The 18,118-nt window shown below is 34.3% G+C and overlaps 1 protein-coding gene and 1 long non-coding RNA gene across 2 annotated transcripts; both read right to left on the reverse strand.

Moving 5' to 3' along the window:
* LOC108662098 lies at window positions 8,068-10,581 on the reverse strand. Its single transcript, XR_001927877.1, has 2 exons — window positions 10,541-10,581; window positions 8,068-8,411 (listed from the first exon to the last, which is right to left on the reverse strand). It is a non-coding gene; the product is annotated as an uncharacterized LOC108662098 (long non-coding RNA).
* Window positions 12,130-16,526, reverse strand: LOC18598602 (tubulin beta-4 chain). Its single transcript, XM_007028179.2, has 4 exons — window positions 16,423-16,526; window positions 14,454-14,854; window positions 14,051-14,320; window positions 12,130-13,222 (listed from the first exon to the last, which is right to left on the reverse strand). Exons 2-4 carry the CDS (start codon window positions 14,845-14,847, stop codon window positions 12,546-12,548), a joined length of 1,341 nt encoding a protein of 446 aa, XP_007028241.2. The 5' UTR covers window positions 14,848-14,854; window positions 16,423-16,526; the 3' UTR covers window positions 12,130-12,545.

Genomic DNA, 18,118 nt, shown 5'->3' on the forward strand with positions numbered 1-18,118 from the left:
TTGTCTCTATGTTGTGACATGTGGCTATTATGGATTCATGTACCACTATATTATGTTGATATATACATATATATACGAATATATGTTGTGCATTGATGAATAATGTTGTGTGATGATATTGACCCGGCTATGTGCGAGTAGGGAGTGCACATAACCGATGATGATGATGACTCGGCTATGACGATGAATGAAGTGGGGTGGTGTACTTGTTGATATATGTTTATATATGTATATGTGATTGCAAGTTTATGATTATAATATGTGATTGTTTTGAATGATGATAACTTGATTATTGTCAATGTGTTCACTTTGATGTGCAATATGGTAGGGATGAATTTTGTGGCATGTGAAAACCCCTTATTTGTCATTTTCCCTGAATCTCGCTGCAGCGAGAATGCGAGAAACTCTCGGGTGGTGGGGGCATAAACCAGCCCTGTTTCTCGCTGCAGCGAGAAACTCGCAAGTTCTAATGCAGTACTTTCACTTTGATGAAGATTTTGAGCATCTTTCCGTCTAAACAGAGAAAAGTGGTAAACATAAAAGTTGTAGCCCTGCCTCTTAGATTTCTAATGGTCTAAAAATAAGGTCAATTGGACTTCTGTAACGGGAGATATGGTAAAAAAACTAAAACACATGCAAACTAACACTATTTCTTCCTGCAACGAGAAACTTTCTGTTTTGGCCGCCCGAATCTCACTGCAGCTACAAACTTGCTGCCATGCTTGCTACCTTGCTTGATTTTGACCTACTTTTCACCCATTTAACTTCATGGATTGATCATGGGTTTATGAAACACTATGAGCGTATTAATCAAGGTTTGAAATGAGGGGTTTTTAGTAAGAAATTAAATCAAGTGCATCATGATTTCCAAATTCTTCCTATCAATTGCTTGTTCCCTTCTTATGTTCACTTACTAAGTTTTATACTCACGTTTTTAAACTTTATGTTTTTAGATTTGAAGGCAGTTGGGACCTAGATTGAGTCGCACACATATGCTGGCCTTATTGGTAGATACTATGGCATCTCAGTAGCGGTACCTTCACTTAAAGTCACTCCACTGATGGTTGAGAGTCTTTTATTTGTGTACATGTATATGGAATGTAAACTACTAAAAGTCATGTTATAAATGAAGTATGTATATGTTGGATTGATGATAATGCCTTATGAGATGGCAATGAATGAAAATACTTTAAGATAATACAAATATGAATATTCGATTGCTATAAATTATTACTGAAATATTCATCATTGAGAACTAAAATATGTGGTTTTAGAAATGATGGTTGGGATTAATGATCGGGATTGCATAAATAGGCTTGCTTGGGCTTAGTGGGCTATGCCCATTGGGCTCATGCGCAAGTCATAGCTCAAAATTTGGGTTGTGACAAAGGTGGTATCAAAGCTCTAGGTTTAGTTGAGTCCTAGGGATTCTTGTGTCAGTCAGCGGAGTTGTCGGAGTTAATGTAGGGTTTTGTTTATGGTTTGTGACGCAGCACAATTCATAGATAGGAGGCCATATAAACTCCTATTCCTAGTAACCTATCGTCTTGCTAACCTTATGCAAAGGTCATAAGTAGTGCCGTTGTCCGGATTTGAGATGCCACCTGAGACACAAGCTGTTGTTGGAAAGATTTTAAGCAAATGCTTCTAATGAAAGGCTAATGTAATAACAAATTCCTCCGATTAAAGATGAAGGAAATTGGAGCTGGACTAATAAGTCCGTAATGACTTATTCATTCAGTGGAGTTATAACTTGAGCCTATAATTATCAATGAGAAGAAATTGGATGATATTGGATCATTATTGCGATCAATATAAAGAAACGTATACAGTAATGGTACAAGGGGCATACTTTGATTGGAATGAATAATGATGATTGTGATTCACTTGGAGTTTATAAATTTAAGCATTAAGGTAAGTGTAAGCCAATACTTATGTGCATGGAGGTAAGTGCACTTGGTTAATCGAGCTTGTTATGCCATATATAAATGGTGTTGGGCTTCCGAAATATTTATATGAGAATATGTGTTGAATATGGGTACAACAGGTTAGAGGGAGCTGGTTTTGATTCCAATTAAGTGACTATGAGATCCCAAGGGTTAATTTGAACTATTATGGTTTAAAATTAAAGGTATATGACTTAGCTCAATGGTGAAAATCACTTATTATTATAATTGATGTATGGTCACGAAGTAAAAGGCTAGCAAATGATCTACTCTAAGGATGAGCTTAAATTTTGCTACGCTTAGTGTGGAGCCAAAAGATTAAAGGACTAGATGTAGATTTAGCAGTTTGAATTTAAATGACATGGAAATGACAAATTTAATCTAAGTGCCATATGGAGTTCTATATGAAGATCGATATATGAATTGCTTTAAAGGTCAATTTAAAAATATGTTTGGTTTAATATGCAACCTATGATGTAAATGATTAGTCTTGAATGTGACTTCTCCAAAGGTAAGGGACTTAAAACATGTGGATTTTCATATATGCTTTAAGAGGAAGCTTTGCATCCTAAGCTTAAGAAATTTTGATCTTATGACTGCAAAAACAAGATACAAAAATTAAATGAATTGTTTATCTTATGGATGTAATTGGTTAAGAATTGATGAGTAAAGTCAAGATCTCAACACTAAGTGGTGTACAATTTGATATATGTGTATCTAAAAGTAAATTTGGAGATCATTGCTTAATCAATTTGCACTGAATGTTGTGGTAAAGGTATATGAATGTTGGTAGTGAAGTATGTCCAAAGTGAGATATGTGGAGACTAATGTTCTGATCACAAACTTGTGATAGAAAGCTAGTTTTGCAAATTGTGGTTTTTATGACCATGAAATATATGGAGGTTACCAATATGTAAGCATACACTCGAACTTGTATATCTTGCGAGTCGCATGCATTGTATGGAAGGAGATATTCCATAGAAGGATTTGGCCTAATTGGTGAGTACATGACTATAGGTTTGGTATGAGATTAAGAATGCCTTAACATGTATGAGAAGTGTGTTGCGAATGGCTGAAAGTCATTAAGACGAATGATGGGTGAAACATAGGTGTTGTTAGGATAAGCATAAAAAGCTCAAGGATAATCAATGCAATTATATTAAGTTAGTTTGGTTCGGTCCGAAATAAAAGTAAAGACGTCTTGAAAGATCTTAAAATAATGTTCAATGGGGTTAATGAGCTAAATGTTATCGAATATATATTAAATTGTTAAAGTTATGTGTGGCTTTGAAGATAAGCCTTTGATTATCTGAGTCCTCAACAGAATTCTATTAAAGGATGTGTTTAAGCATTTTGCAAGTATATTGGAAAACATAAGAATAATATATTAGTTTGACTTGCTATAAGAGGTCGAATTTGGATGGCCATGAGTGGCTGGTGAACAATCAAGCAGTGTAAAGTATGTACTCATAAAAGGAGCTATGATTGGTAGATAAAGGTGGAACTTTAGAATTTCATTGTCATAGTTACTAGATTATTTTTTGTATTATATGATATAGCGTAGAACATCAATGATGAGGTTGTGTTCAATGCTTTAGGCTTTGAACTGTAAGTTATGGACATGTATCCACCTTGTGAATACCCTGATGAGATAAATTTGAAAGATTTTTCATAGTGAGACAACATTAAAGCTCAAAGAGCAAATGGCTATATAGTCAAGTTGGGCTCGTGACTGATATGTCACATAAGGATGAAGATATGATACAAGCATAAGTATACTTGGAAATGCTGGTTTGAGGCAATGATTATCCTACTGTTTTGTGGACCTGATGAGGTTCTAGTCTTGACATAATTGTAGACGCAAGGCATAAATTGTGAAATGTGTTTCCCCTACAAGTTCCAATTTATTTTGAGTAATTATCAAGGTAAAGTGCTTGGTAAGTGTAGGCAAAGGTTGAATTGTGTTTCAAATGTTTAGAGAATGAGGGTGACATGGTTTGATTAAATGATACTACCCTTGGTAAGGGAATAGAAATACGCTACGAAAATTGTAAAAATCTACTTAGAAAAGAGATGATGATTCGAGTATTTATATATGAGTAAAGACTTTGGTAATGAGTTACGACCTATAAGCATGATATTAGAATATGAATTTTGGCTAAGAAAAATCTATTTTAAGACACGTGGTGCTTTGGGGATTGTGCCAATTAATGTTCAATTCTAGTATGAGAATAGAATATTAACATTAACTTTGTGTATTCACCACAAATGATGAGCATGATTTAACCAACTATAAGAAGAATTGATTCTAAACTTGATTGTTGGTTATTTTGGTTTTACAGATGGCTTATTGAGCTTGATATGCCTAAGGCTATTCGAAGTTAAAATTTTTGAAAATATATATATGTATGGATATATATGTTACATATTGGTATAAAAGTTTATGCGGAGTTAGTTATAATTTGATTTGATGATGACATTCTATCAATGGTTATAGTGCTAGACAATGATTAAGATAATTTATCACTGATTTTGGCAGTGAACAAGTGGATTATAATGCTATTAGCTTAAAAGTAAGTGTTTATACTTTTGGTATGAGACGCTTGGCATATAAACTAGCTAAACTGTGAGCTAGAAATTGTTAGGTTATTATCCTTAGGGGCAATGGAAAATGATGTATCAGTTTTGGTATAGCTTCAATATATGTAGTTTTGATATATAAAGATGTGGGGAAAAGTTTATAGCTTATGCATAAAGGTGTGCATTTGAATTCGTATAATTAAAAGTGTAAAATCTGCCTGGATTGGTGTAAAGCTCATGATTCAAAATGAATGATTATGGATTTAATTTTCTAAGGTAAAAAGGACTAAAATAAGTTAATATCAAAAAGGTCTTAATAGATGATTCTTAAATTTTAAAGTGCACTTAAGGAGAGATAAATGTTTAATTTGATCTTCAGATTGATAAACTAATGAGGCCATGAGATCTTATGTTTGGAGTAAATTTGAAGAATTTCAAGTTAGATATGTTGTATGTGATTGATGATGAACAAATTAGCTACGACATTGGAAATATAGAAATGATTAGTAATCAAGATGAGACTTGGGAAAGGAACTTTAAAGGGAAAATTTTAAGCAACTTTAATCTTGAGAGGTTGAGTTATTGATTAAAGAGATTGGTTAAGATCATAAAGAGGCATGTGGGATGTCATGGTTTATTGATATGCCTGGTGGTATAAGTTGAGATTTATCTAGTGAGCACTCGATCTGAAAGTATTGGAGTTTTGTTTTTGAGAAAATGGTTACTAATGGTTATCATATTTGAATCATCCGTAACGTTAAACATATATGAATAAATAAAGAGCATTTGATCCTTATGTATTGTGAAATGCTTAAATGGAATTTATATGGGAGAATGAAAAATGAAATAAAGATTGGTTGACAAATTAGACCCATAGTCAATGGTGGAATAGATGCTTGAATATTGGAAGGTTTGATAAAGGTGCGAGGTAGAGGAGTTGCGGATGGTTAAGTAAACATGCATAATTGATGATTTAAGGATGATTTGATTGAGGTGTGACCAGAATTAATAGCTTCTTTGAATTTTTTTCATAAGATGAAGGATGATATTGTTTTGATCCAACAATAGTAGTACACATAACTATATATTATGACATTGTCGAGTTTTCTATAGGATTGGAAGTCAATATGATGCATAAACCAAGATTCTATGTTAAGAATTCTCGATGAAAGTGATGTGGCGGAACTTTAGAACGTTGATTATTCACCCTACACTGATTTGAATTCGAGGATGAATTCGTTTTAAGTGGAGGAGACTATAGTACCCCGTATTTTAATATGATGGATAATAGAGTTTACGGATGCCAATTGAGGTTGATTGCTGAGTTAAAAAGGGTAATTTAGAAGTGAACCTATGAAATCTCTGTCTTCATAGGCACATAACTAGAAGTAGACGCGATAATGCGGACCAGGGGTAATTTCATAATTTCTCTTAGTAAGCTCCTACGAGTGGGTTTTTTGATGCCATTAAGGTCTAAATAGGCCTAAGGAATGACTGAATGATGTTTATGATGGTAAATAAATGAGGAAGATATAAATAATGATAATTTCCACGTTATGGGTAAAATGGTCATTTTGCACTTGGGTCTAAATTTTTAAGTTTCGTGAATCCGAGTACCTTTAGACTATTATGGACTTTGTTTCGGTGTCAAAAGAGCAAAAAGGTTGCACAAAGGATGGGAAGAAGACAAAGCCACCACGTTAAGGGCATTTTGGTAATTTTGGTGGAAATTTGGATTAACTTGAAGCTCAAATATCTGAGCTCTAGCAGCTTCCAGCAACTTCTTCTTCCTTCCATTTCATGTTTCTTCATCCTCCATGGAAGCCTCCCTTAAAGCTTCCATAACTTTCTCTCTCTAGCTTCAATTTTCATGCTTTTGAGCACTTTTTTATAGAACTTTTTATGCTCTTTCACTCTCCCACCTTAAAATCCCCAAAAGTCTTTGTTCAGTACTTTCTCTCACTAGTTGAAAGTTTTAGAGAGAGAAAGAGAAACTTGCCATAGTAGCTTGGAAGCTTTTGAAAAAGGAATTCAACTACAAAAAACCACCAAAATGAGCAATGAATTAGGTTAAATTTTCAAGTTGTTGATAATGGTTGATGATTAGAGTGGTGAGTTAATCTATTGTTGAGATTGTTATTCATTTTTAAAGTGACTAGAGTAGTGAAACAAATAGCCACCTAATGGTGATTGAAAGCTAGTTAGGAATAACTAGTTGAACTTGAGTTAAGAAATAGCTTTTAGAATTTTATTAATGCCAATTTGGGTTGGTTGTGATGTTGTGTATGTATAGGTTCCAACAAGGCCTCACCTGCCCATTTGAACCATTAGTGGAGGTTAGAGTCGATTAGAGGTTCAACAATACCGGTGAGTGAACTTGCATCAAAGTGTTTTTGAAAAATACATATGTGTTGAGATGAAGCATTTAAATGATTTTACTTGGCTTTTCATTAAATTATGCATGGGAACAAGCCCTTGATATTTTGTCTCTATGTTGTGACATGTGGCTATTATGGATTCATGTACCACTATATTATGTCTTCTAACGCATTTTCCAAGGAAGACTTGTTGTGAAAAACTTTGGCTTTAGATCTACAATTACTGAGGCACTCAAGCTGTAGCTTATTGAGGCAGTCAAGTTGTATCATACATTCTTTGACCATAATTTATTATAAATGTTTCAGCTGCTAGCTTTATCGCTCATAATTTGACTGTAATGATATTATGTTATTGGTCGCAAGCATCATCGCTTATCTTTAGCTGTAGCTTATTACTCATAAACTGGCCGTAAATTGTACGCTTATTTAAAAGGATGAATGAATCTCCTTCACGTCAAGTTAGAGTTAATCTCCTTGATGAAAAGTTGAGAGTTACCCTTTGGCCGCATATAATAATATGAAAGGTGAATAAGTACGCAACATGCATATAGTATTATTATTTTTGTAAAAGAAAAAGAAATATGATATGCCAATAGCAAAGTACTAGCTAAAAACAAAAACCTAGCCAATTACATATTCCATAGAGAAGAGTTATTATTAGTAAATACATCTATTTGTTCTCGTACTTTAGCTTCACACTTTTTCAATGAAGCTATCTTCTTCTAACGCATTTTCCAAGGAAGACTTGTTGTGAAAAACTTTGGCTTTAGATCTACAATTATTGAGGCACTCAAGCTTGAGTCCAATGTTACAAGCATCATCAAAATCTCGTAACATCTATTGCAATTCCTCTGGTGAAGCACTCATTAATGGAGCATGGGAAATGGTTAAAGCTTTACCCAACACTTCCATCATTAAGCAAATGGCATCTATGTTCTTTACAAATGAGGCACTTCAAAACACTCTCTCTATATTAAAAATATGCTCCAAGTATTCCACATACTTCGAAAAAACTTGAAAACCATGGAAGTTGTTAGATTAATAAGCTCAATATGAATGAATCCAAAAGGAGGTTAAATTAGACTGTATTAAAATTTTTTAAGAACTTTTTAATTTTTAAGAAGATAAAATCCCCTCTCTAATTCAAATGCTCAATTTGAAGATAAACAAGTTAATTGACCTCTTGATCAATGAAAGAAATTTGAATTTCAAGTAAAGAGATGAGTAGAAAAATTGACACAAGTATTTTATAGAGGTTCGGCCTTTTTGCCTACTTCCTCTCTGTTAGATTCACTTTTAATGGATTACAATAACGGTTACTCACATTAAAACTCTTCATAATAATGCCATTCATTATGCACATTAAAACCTATTCTTGAGTAACCGTGTCACGACCCGGTACTCCCTTCGAGCCCATAACAACCGTCTCGACGTCCCAATAGACATTTATTGCTCGGAATGCCAACCAGAACCTCGGAAGGCTTTAATATCAGTTTTGGCATCTCCCCTATAAGCAACAATTGTTAAGTATCATGTTTTGAGAGATTATAAACTATTTCCAAATCAAAACAAAAGAAAAATATTTTTTATCTCATAGGGGCATTTTGATCATTTTTTCTCAAAAATCTCGAAACCAGCTAAAAATGTAGTATGCAAGTCAAAAACACATATTTCATAATCAAAAATAAGTTTAGATGTCTAAAACATTCATTTAAAGTGAAACTATAACTATTTGAATATAATAAAATTATTCAATAAAATATTCTATTTTCTTATAAAACAATATTTATAGAGTTACCGGTAAATAATTTTTGTAGCGAAAAAGCTAAATAAATTCATACATACTGTAATACAGAGAACCAAAGTATAAAATTTAATTTACAGTGGCACGTGGGCCCACGAACGACCAAAAGTATCAAAAGCGATAAACCTATAGTTTTTGAGGATGCAAGTCCAACTGTAACCCTTAACAAAATGAGCTATATACCGACTATCCTAAGCCTAAAATGAGTGGAAAGGAAAGTGATGAGATTATATAATCCTAGTGAGTAAACAAATACCATCTAAAATATCTAAAGCTGAGTAAATAGAGACAAATAAAATAGATTAGCATAAAAATGATCCACAGCATTCCGAACTCATTTTAATAAGATAAAATAAATTCATTTCACCCAAATAAACAATGAGGCTTATGATTTTCTGAAAAGCTTGACTCGTGCCAAAATCATTCTCATACTCAGTTATCAGGGACACCTTGGCCTGGGGCTATCCCAACCGAGTCCACCAAGGCTATTAAAAAAGTCATGTACGCATAAATCATGTTTTTATTTGAAAACATAGTCATTCCTTGGTGTTGGCTGAGTTCACCCTCACGTGGTGGTTTGGCGTGAAGTGAACTCTAAAATTGTACCTCGAGAGTTACTCTATACACCTCTCCAATCGAGGTAAGAATATAACGAGATTCCATGCCCCTCAAAAAGGCTGGTCCACAGAACCAACCCACTGCAGCAAGCTAAACCTACCATACAATAAAATTTACAATAGCATGACATGGCAATTATTTTATTTTACAGCCTCTCAAGGCAAATCAACAGTTCATACATTTTCAGCACATTTACCAATTCAACCATTCATGCCAATATTATCATAAGTCATTCAATTCAAACAATGATTTATAACACAGCAATTAGTCTCCGATTACTCCATTTTCAAAACCATCTTTCAATTTCAAGATAATTTTATAAAATCATTTCATTTAATCACATTTTGCTTATAAAACATAAAGATTTACCATTTAAACTCATTTTTCTATCAAATCACAAAAACGAATAAAAACTACTTTCGATAATTAAGATGATAATAAGGTTACTCACTATTTCGGGAGTCAAATTTCGAGTACTCCGATTCTTGATCCTCGGGTACTATCTCTTTACTTTTGCTAGAAAGCTCACTACTTAGACATAATGCACAATAAGCCATTTACTACATTTGTGCTAAACCGTTGTAAAACCAATTCAGGCTTTATACTAATGCATGAAATTGGATGTGAAATACTCGGGTAACAATCTAAATACGATGTTCAATCTAAGTTCAATTGTGTACCTAAATAAAATGGTATTGGCCTAATTCGATCCATCACCCAATTGATTGGCCAATATGTGCAATTTAACTCCAAATAATTCCATTTTTCTTCCAATTCTCCAAACCATCAAACACAAGTCAAATAGCATAAAATTTAGCAAAATCATCTTCACATTTTCTTTTGGGAATTTCGGCCATGGTGGGTGCATAAATACTATAATTTTTCCTACTTGATTTTCTCATTGTAATTCATCATTTCCTAACCAATTCACTTAAAATAAAATCAAATCCAGCATCCACACTCTGCATGGAAGATTCGGCCAATGATGGGTGATGGGAGGAAGTGAATTTTTCTTGTTGGCTTTTCATGCTACACATCACTAACTAACTAAAAACACTAAAATACATTGAAATCTAACCAAATCAAGCATCAAAACTTCCCTCTAAGTGTTCGGCCAGCAAGGGATTCATCATGATTTCATGTGATTCAACCATGGAAAATAAGAAAAAATGCTTAAGAAAGAGAGATCTCAAGTTTAATTGAAAAAATCTTACCTTTTTTTCACTTGTTTCCTTGAATTTTCACACTTTTCCTTTGAATTTTTCTACCTAGGGTTTTTTTCTTCCTTTTTTTTTGCTTCTCCTTGGTGAGACCGACCATAATGAAGAGAAATGGGCTAGTTTTGTGCTAATTTATAAGGAAAATAATAAAGAAATAAAAGCTTGACACTTGTCACCTTACCATTGGTCTATTTTTAAATTCTTAACTAGTAAGCTTTCTTTCTCCACCACATAAAATCCTTCAATTATCCATGATAATAATGGATGAAATTCATGTGCTGGACAAGTGTTGGGTGGTGTAAAATTACAATTTTACCCCTGGGGTGGCAAAATGATTATTTTGCCCTCTATGCTTGAAAATGCCGGAATTAAAATTCTTCACTTCTCAAACTCAAATTATAATCCAAATGATCAATCTTAGTCAAAAAATTTCATCCAACACTCACATCTTAACCTCGGGTAGCAAAATGACCATTTTGCCCCTAGGTCATGAAAATTTCAATTAGACTCCAAATCGGTTCTCGAACTCCGAATCACCATTTTAAGTCGTTTTGGGGTTTTAAAATTCTCAATTTCATCTTAAAATCTCTATTTGGACTAGTTCGAGGCTTAATTCAACTTAATTGTACTATTTGGTACAATACCATCATTAACGATTTTCAAGATACCCAAGTAAACAAATATTCATTCTTATGTAAAAATGGTATAATAAACATATTGTTGAACTAGGCTTGACAAACCGCCACTTCTAACATTATATATAGAACTTTCACAATTCATTTAAGGGACTTTCACTTTTCGAAACTACCTTAATCTCACTCAAAGCTTCTCTCTCTAGGCCTCTTTTTATTCTCTTCCACTTATTATGACACTCAGTACTTAAGAACTGTTTTGATCTTCCCTTCTGTCACTTCCAGTACATCCCTTACTTATTTGTAACACTTTCTCTTCTTATCACAAAAACCCCTTTACAGCCATGACACAAGGACTAGATTAGACCTTAAATATAATATAAATACCAGCTTCGTCTAGAGCTGTCTAGCCACAAACAAAATCGCAACCCCACCTACAAGAGATTAAAACCCAAAACAAGAATAGAAAAAAGATAAAAAAAAATACAAAATATTTATATTTATTATTTACATTTAAGGATTTTTAAAACTTAAATACTATCTCTCATTTACCGAGAATGTATAGAATCATTATACGACAATCCATCAAATATAAACTTGAAAATTTTAAAATATATCATTGCATTATCCAATACCCCAATATAATTACCAAGCATAGAAAAATCTATGGAAGAGTGTTCCCTGTCATTGCATAATATAGTCCAAAACCCAATAGACCTCTGTATTGAAGAAGAAAAAAAGAGTACTCTGAATGGTTTTTGAAAGTGCAATACGCTTCGATTTATGCAAATTTTAAGAAGTAAAATTTCTTATGTAGGGAGTTAGATTTGCTAATCCCAACGGCAACAGTGCCCAAAAATGCTTCAAAAGCAAATGCTCTAGCATGAACTTGGAAGACAATTCAAAAACTACACAAGACAACAGATTCATAAGGCTGTACAACCCATGCGATTTAATTATGTTGAAGCTTGAGCCCGATGTAATCAGTTAAAAAGTCTAAGCCGCAGGGCCATCTCATGCATGGAGAACCCGACCTTACCTTCTGGGTAGAGCCACCACAAATTGAGAAATTTGATAGAATATTACATGACTAACAATCATACATAAAAACCAAAAAGGAAACATGTCCGGAATACATAGAGGTACCACATCACTATTTCAAACATATAACCAACTTCCCACTCATCCTATCCATCATACTGATTTTCAGGGAGAAACATTTTCTTTTCACCCATAACAAACACAAACTCCGGAAAGGGAAAGACTCTTAATTACATACAAAGCAAACACAAGCTTGAATCTTATACCATAGTCGTACATTATTACCAAACGCTTTTTATAGATTTTGCCTCCTCACATGTGCACCTCTACTCCTCCTCCTCCTCCTCCTCCTCCTCCTCATACTCACCTTCCTCATCAGCAGTGGCATCCTGGTATTGTTGATACTCGGACACAAGGTCATTCATGTTGCTCTCCGCCTCTGTGAACTCCATCTCATCCATACCTTCACCAGTATACCAATGCAAGAAAGCCTTCCTCCTGAACATAGCAGTGAATTGTTCACTAACTCTCCTGAACATTTCCTGAATAGAGGTCGAGTTTCCAATAAAGGTTGATGCCATGGAGAGCCCTCTAGGTGGAATGTCACACACACTGGATTTCACATTGTTTGGGATCCACTCCACAAAGTAGGAAGAATTCTTGTTTTGCACATTGATCATTTGCTCATCCACTTCCTTGGTGCTCATCTTGCCTCTGAACATGGCCGATGCAGTGAGGTAGCGGCCGTGCCTTGGGTCAGCAGCACACATCATGTTCTTTGCATCCCACATTTGTTGGGTCAACTCAGGGACAGTCAGAGCACGATACTGCTGGGATCCGCGGGAGGTCAGAGGAGCAAACCCAACCATAAAAAAGTGAAGACGAGGGAAGGGAATGAGGTTCACTGCAAGCTTTCGGAGGTCAGAGTTGAGTTGACCAGGGAACCTGAGACAGCAAGTGACTCCACTCATGGTTGCCGAGATCAAGTGGTTCAAATCACCAACTGCAACATGTGTTAATACAAATAAGTACATGATTAGAGCACTAGCAAAATAGCAAAGCTGATCAAAACATTCAACTATTTCCCTCCATATGTCGCAAAAAAAAAAAAAGAAAAGTTTGTGTTCAAGGAATCTGTAACCCCTTCAAGAAAGTTATTGATATAGCGAAAAAAAAGATTAACTTTTAGGTACTGTATTCTTTTAGCAGAACTTAATGTGGGAACATGAGTGCAAGCATGCATGAGTGTGTTTGTGCTGTTTTTTGGAAAGGATACTTGAATTTCATTAGGTCTTTAGCTACACAAAAAGGATAACTAGCTCCACCCCTATTTGAACACACTGTATCTCAATTAAAATCTCCAAATAAATCATTGGATTGCGACTTGAAATTACATTTACAGCCCACACACTTTTGGGGCCCCAAAATATTACTCAGATTTTATTTGAAATGCTAAGCCAACTGTGTGTGTGTGTGTGCACGTAAAAAATAAAACCTAAAGTCAAAAGATACTTCAGCAACAAAGATATAAATAAGACCAACGGTCATTACGAACAGTTAGTATAAAAAATTAAAAAAAAAAATTTTGCATGATAAAATTACTTTTCCATTTTACAGCTACCCATCCATTATTCATTATAGCAGTCCTCATCTATAATAGTTGTTGGCCCAATTCAACCCCAAAATTTCAAGGCACCAAACTCTTCAGCATGGGGGCAATGAACATTATGATCTAGCCACCACTAGTCAAGAATTGGCATGTAAAAAACATCACACCAAACAGCAACTGAAAACACAGAAAACATATTTTTGTAGTCTCATATGTACTTACAGCTAGGAGTGGTCAATTTAAGAGTCCTGAAGCAGATATCGTACAAAGCCTCATTATCAAGAACCATGCACTCATCAGCATTCTCAACAAGCTGATGAACGGAAAGGGTAGCATTGTATGGCTCCACAACTGTATCTGAAACCTTTGGTGAGGGGAACACGGAGAATGTGAGCATCATCCTGTCAGGGTACTCCTCTCTAATCTTTGAGATCAGTAAGGTTCCCATCCCAGACCCAGTTCCTCCACCCAATGAGTGGCACACCTGGAAACCTGAAATGGCAGATTAGATAAGCTTCCACCAATAAAGATAGCAACAAATAACTCCAAGAAACATGTTTGGCAACTACAATTAAAAAGATATCAGCTTCTACCAGTCAGAACCTAAAAGAAACAACTTCCTTACCTTGCAGACAGTCACAGTTCTCAGCCTCCTTTCTCACAACATCAAGAACTGCATCAATAAGCTCAGCTCCCTCAGTGTAATGGCCCTTAGCCCAGTTGTTTCCAGCACCAGATTGTCCAAAAACAAAGTTATCCGGCCTGAAAATCTGGCCATAAGGACCAGTTCGGACACTGTCCATGGTACCAGGCTCCAAGTCCATGAGCACAGCACGCGGAACAAAGCGGCCACAGGAAGCCTCATTATAGTATACATTGACACGCTCCAACTGCAGATCTGAGGAACCAGTGTACCTTCCAGTTGGATCTATGCCGTGCTCATCGCAAACAACCTCCCAAAACTTGGAACCAATCTGGTTCCCACATTGTCCACCTTGAACATGAAGGATCTCTCTCATTTTTCCCCTAATTTACAACAATTGAGTTGAAATTAAATTCCAAATCATAAGACGAAATATTTTGATAAATCTATAACAATATATAACAGTATATATTTTGAAAAAAGTACCCGTCATGACAGCAATTGCATATTTAAAGTTTATTTTACAAATTCTGTTCATGTCATTTACCCTGTTTGCTGTAACTGTGATTTATCATTGTTGTTACCTGATATTATATTGTTCTTTATGCAGTTGATTACTTCACCCTTCTTAGCATGATGGATAAACTTTTATCAGACTTTTTGTATTGATATGTGATTTTCAATAGTTCATTTCTCCTTATCCCAATTTATTTTCATGCTATTATTCTTAGTAACAAATGACACTTCAATTATGACTGTTAACGAATACAAAACTTAGTACATAATACACATGTTGCAACTTTAAATGATAATATCAAAAGATTCACTACATTTTTTCCCGAATGCAGTTTTATTTATGAACTTAACTTCCATTAACAATTACTTCAGGAGCCATTGGTTATCAGCAGCCCATTAAAAATGCTACCATTACTTGATTACTAGATGCTGATCTGTTGAAAATTCAAGCAAGTAGGGAGACAAAAAAATCCTTCTGTTTACAGTACATGATCATTGATGATTACGAATTATTCACAGCTTTTACTGTTTTTGCTTACTTATTAATGCTGTTTTATAGTTTAAATAACATTTTTATCAATTAATATCAACCACAATATCTTCAACTGTACCTTCTCTCTTAGTAGCTTACATTTAAGCCATTATAGTTCTGTTTGCATAAAAAAAAAAAATTAGCTTTCTCCTTTCCATTAACACTTCTTTTTAATATTTACAAAATGCTGAATATTCACTTCTGACTTTGCTCATTTATGCTAAGCTGTTCTTCGTGTCTTCCTTCATTGTTCATTTTGCTGTATTCTCCACTTCTATCAAAACTGTTCTCATTACCCTTGCATGACAAAGTTAAGCTTTCTCTTCACTTTACATGATTCTTGAATCTTTATATTATATTAACCTATTCTATTTTGTTAACTTATCGTTAAAACTTGCTTACTCATTCGGTCTGTCCATTCCTTTTCAATGCTGATTTCCATTATCTGTTTGATCTTCTGAAAATACAGAATACTGTTCATTCATTACTTTCGTACACTAATTTATAAGCTTTTCCTGTTTTGATTCTGTTTCATGCGGGCAAAATCCTAGTTATGACAAAATGAATGCATATCTTAAGATGTAAAAACTTAACATATCAAAGAGATTCAAGATGTAATATCCAAGGCATCAAAATACATACAGGCAATGCAGACTCGAACAAAAAAATTAGTTTTCGAATAGAAAACGATAATAATTTGAGCACAGTTTCAGTGAAAACGAGTAGAAAAGCTTGCGCAAATCCAGATCTAAGCAAATGCCAGAACAAGTCTATCCACCACAAACGAAATGCAGAGACAAGAACGAGAAGCGAAAGCTTTAAACCGAAAATGCCATAAAAACTGTGAAGAAACTTCAGATCTACTTAATTGAATTCAACAAAAAGTAAGAGAACAAGCATTACCTGTGTTGGAATTACGGAATTTGGGAGACTTCGCAGAAATTTTTGAGAGAATAATGAGGAGAGGAAAGGAAAGGATGAGAGTGCTATATATAGGAAGTGAAGAGGGAGCAGTGAGATCGTAGGGTGAGCGGTTGTTCCCTCTTTTTTTAGTGATAGCCGTTGGATGCCGTTCGATGGAGATAACGGACGGTCCAGATTGCAGAAGTTTGTTTGTTTTAAAAATTTGTAAAATGTTTTGCGACAAATATACCCTTGGGGGAAGTGACTGGATCGTCCTCTGAGTCCACCCCAGATTAAAATATCTGAGACCTATTTGACTCTTGTACTATTTTACCAATTTCAAATCACCGCACATTCGCCACGTGGCATTCAAACGTTCGGTTTAACTGAGTTGTCTTAAAATTAACATCACGAGCCACTCATATTGAGTCAATGTTATAAGTAAGTTTTGAACCGTGGATTAGCCCCGTGCCTTTTTATTTATTTATTTTTTATTGTATTATTATATTAGTTAGTTTGTTAATGAATAAATCATATATTGAAAATAAAAAGAAATGAGAGACTTGTTGGTATATGCCTTTGAGCTAATTGAATTGATCAAGAAATATATATTGTCATTTAATACATACTTAATTACATAATTATATGTGATAAAGGTTTTACTTCATGTTAGTACAATAATAACGTATTATTAAGTACTAATTGAATAAAGCCCATGAAACATAAAGGTCTTGTAAAAAAATTGTAAAGTTGTTACAATTATGAGATCACTATGCATCAAAGCCATGTTTCTAAAATTGTTCCTAGTCATTATATTATCAAGACAAGGTATTGACAATGCTCAAAGACTAGTACATGTTAAGCCTCTTTATTTGAAAAGTAAACAATCAATCTCATAGATTGAAGTGTATGGGATATTTGAGGATAACATGTAGGTGCTTGTTAAAGAACAAGTTCACTGAATATGACCCGCTATGAGAACTCCATTTGGTATTTCACTTAAGTATCTATGAAAAATATTCTCATGTGATAGTCGTGCAACTAGTCTTTGGACTTGAGGCACCAAGTCATCTTGTATGAGAAATGACATACTTTGATTTCACCCCTACGGGTCTGGAAGCGACCAGATGCTTAAACAAGGTGTTTTTGAGTATGCCATAAAGCATGCAAAGACAAATGAATGGTCAAGAGAGGATTCATCACCCCAAGTGATATGAGGGGATGTATCTCACTTGTTATCAATTTCTTGATTAATTTGAATAAAATCTTTGGCCAAAGCATGATGGATTTGAGAAAAATTAGTTTCCTAAATTCATAAGGTTAGTCATGAATTATGAGAACTAATATGGAATGTCATAAGTAGACACCGAGCCATAGTTAATGACATATTCGAGATATTTGATGAAAAGACCGTATTGCACTACGAGGCTTATCACTGAAGGGCTTTGTCAAATTTTTTAATTGACTCTCTAACATTTGGGTAATCATGAGCATTGCTAGATGTCATTCATGATCTATAAATATAAATTAATTATCCAATTGATATTTGACTATGATTTATATTTATTGCCAACACGTTAAAAGCCTAATAGGTCACACACATTAAGTGACATGATTAGGATTAAATAAAGATAATTAATTAAATTAGACTTAATTAAAATAGACCAAAATAAAGTGAAAAATTAATTGAGTTCTT

This window comes from Theobroma cacao, chromosome 5 (genome assembly GCF_000208745.1).
Source record: "Theobroma cacao cultivar B97-61/B2 chromosome 5, Criollo_cocoa_genome_V2, whole genome shotgun sequence".
In the NCBI taxonomy this organism is placed as follows: Eukaryota; Viridiplantae; Streptophyta; class Magnoliopsida; order Malvales; family Malvaceae; genus Theobroma; species Theobroma cacao.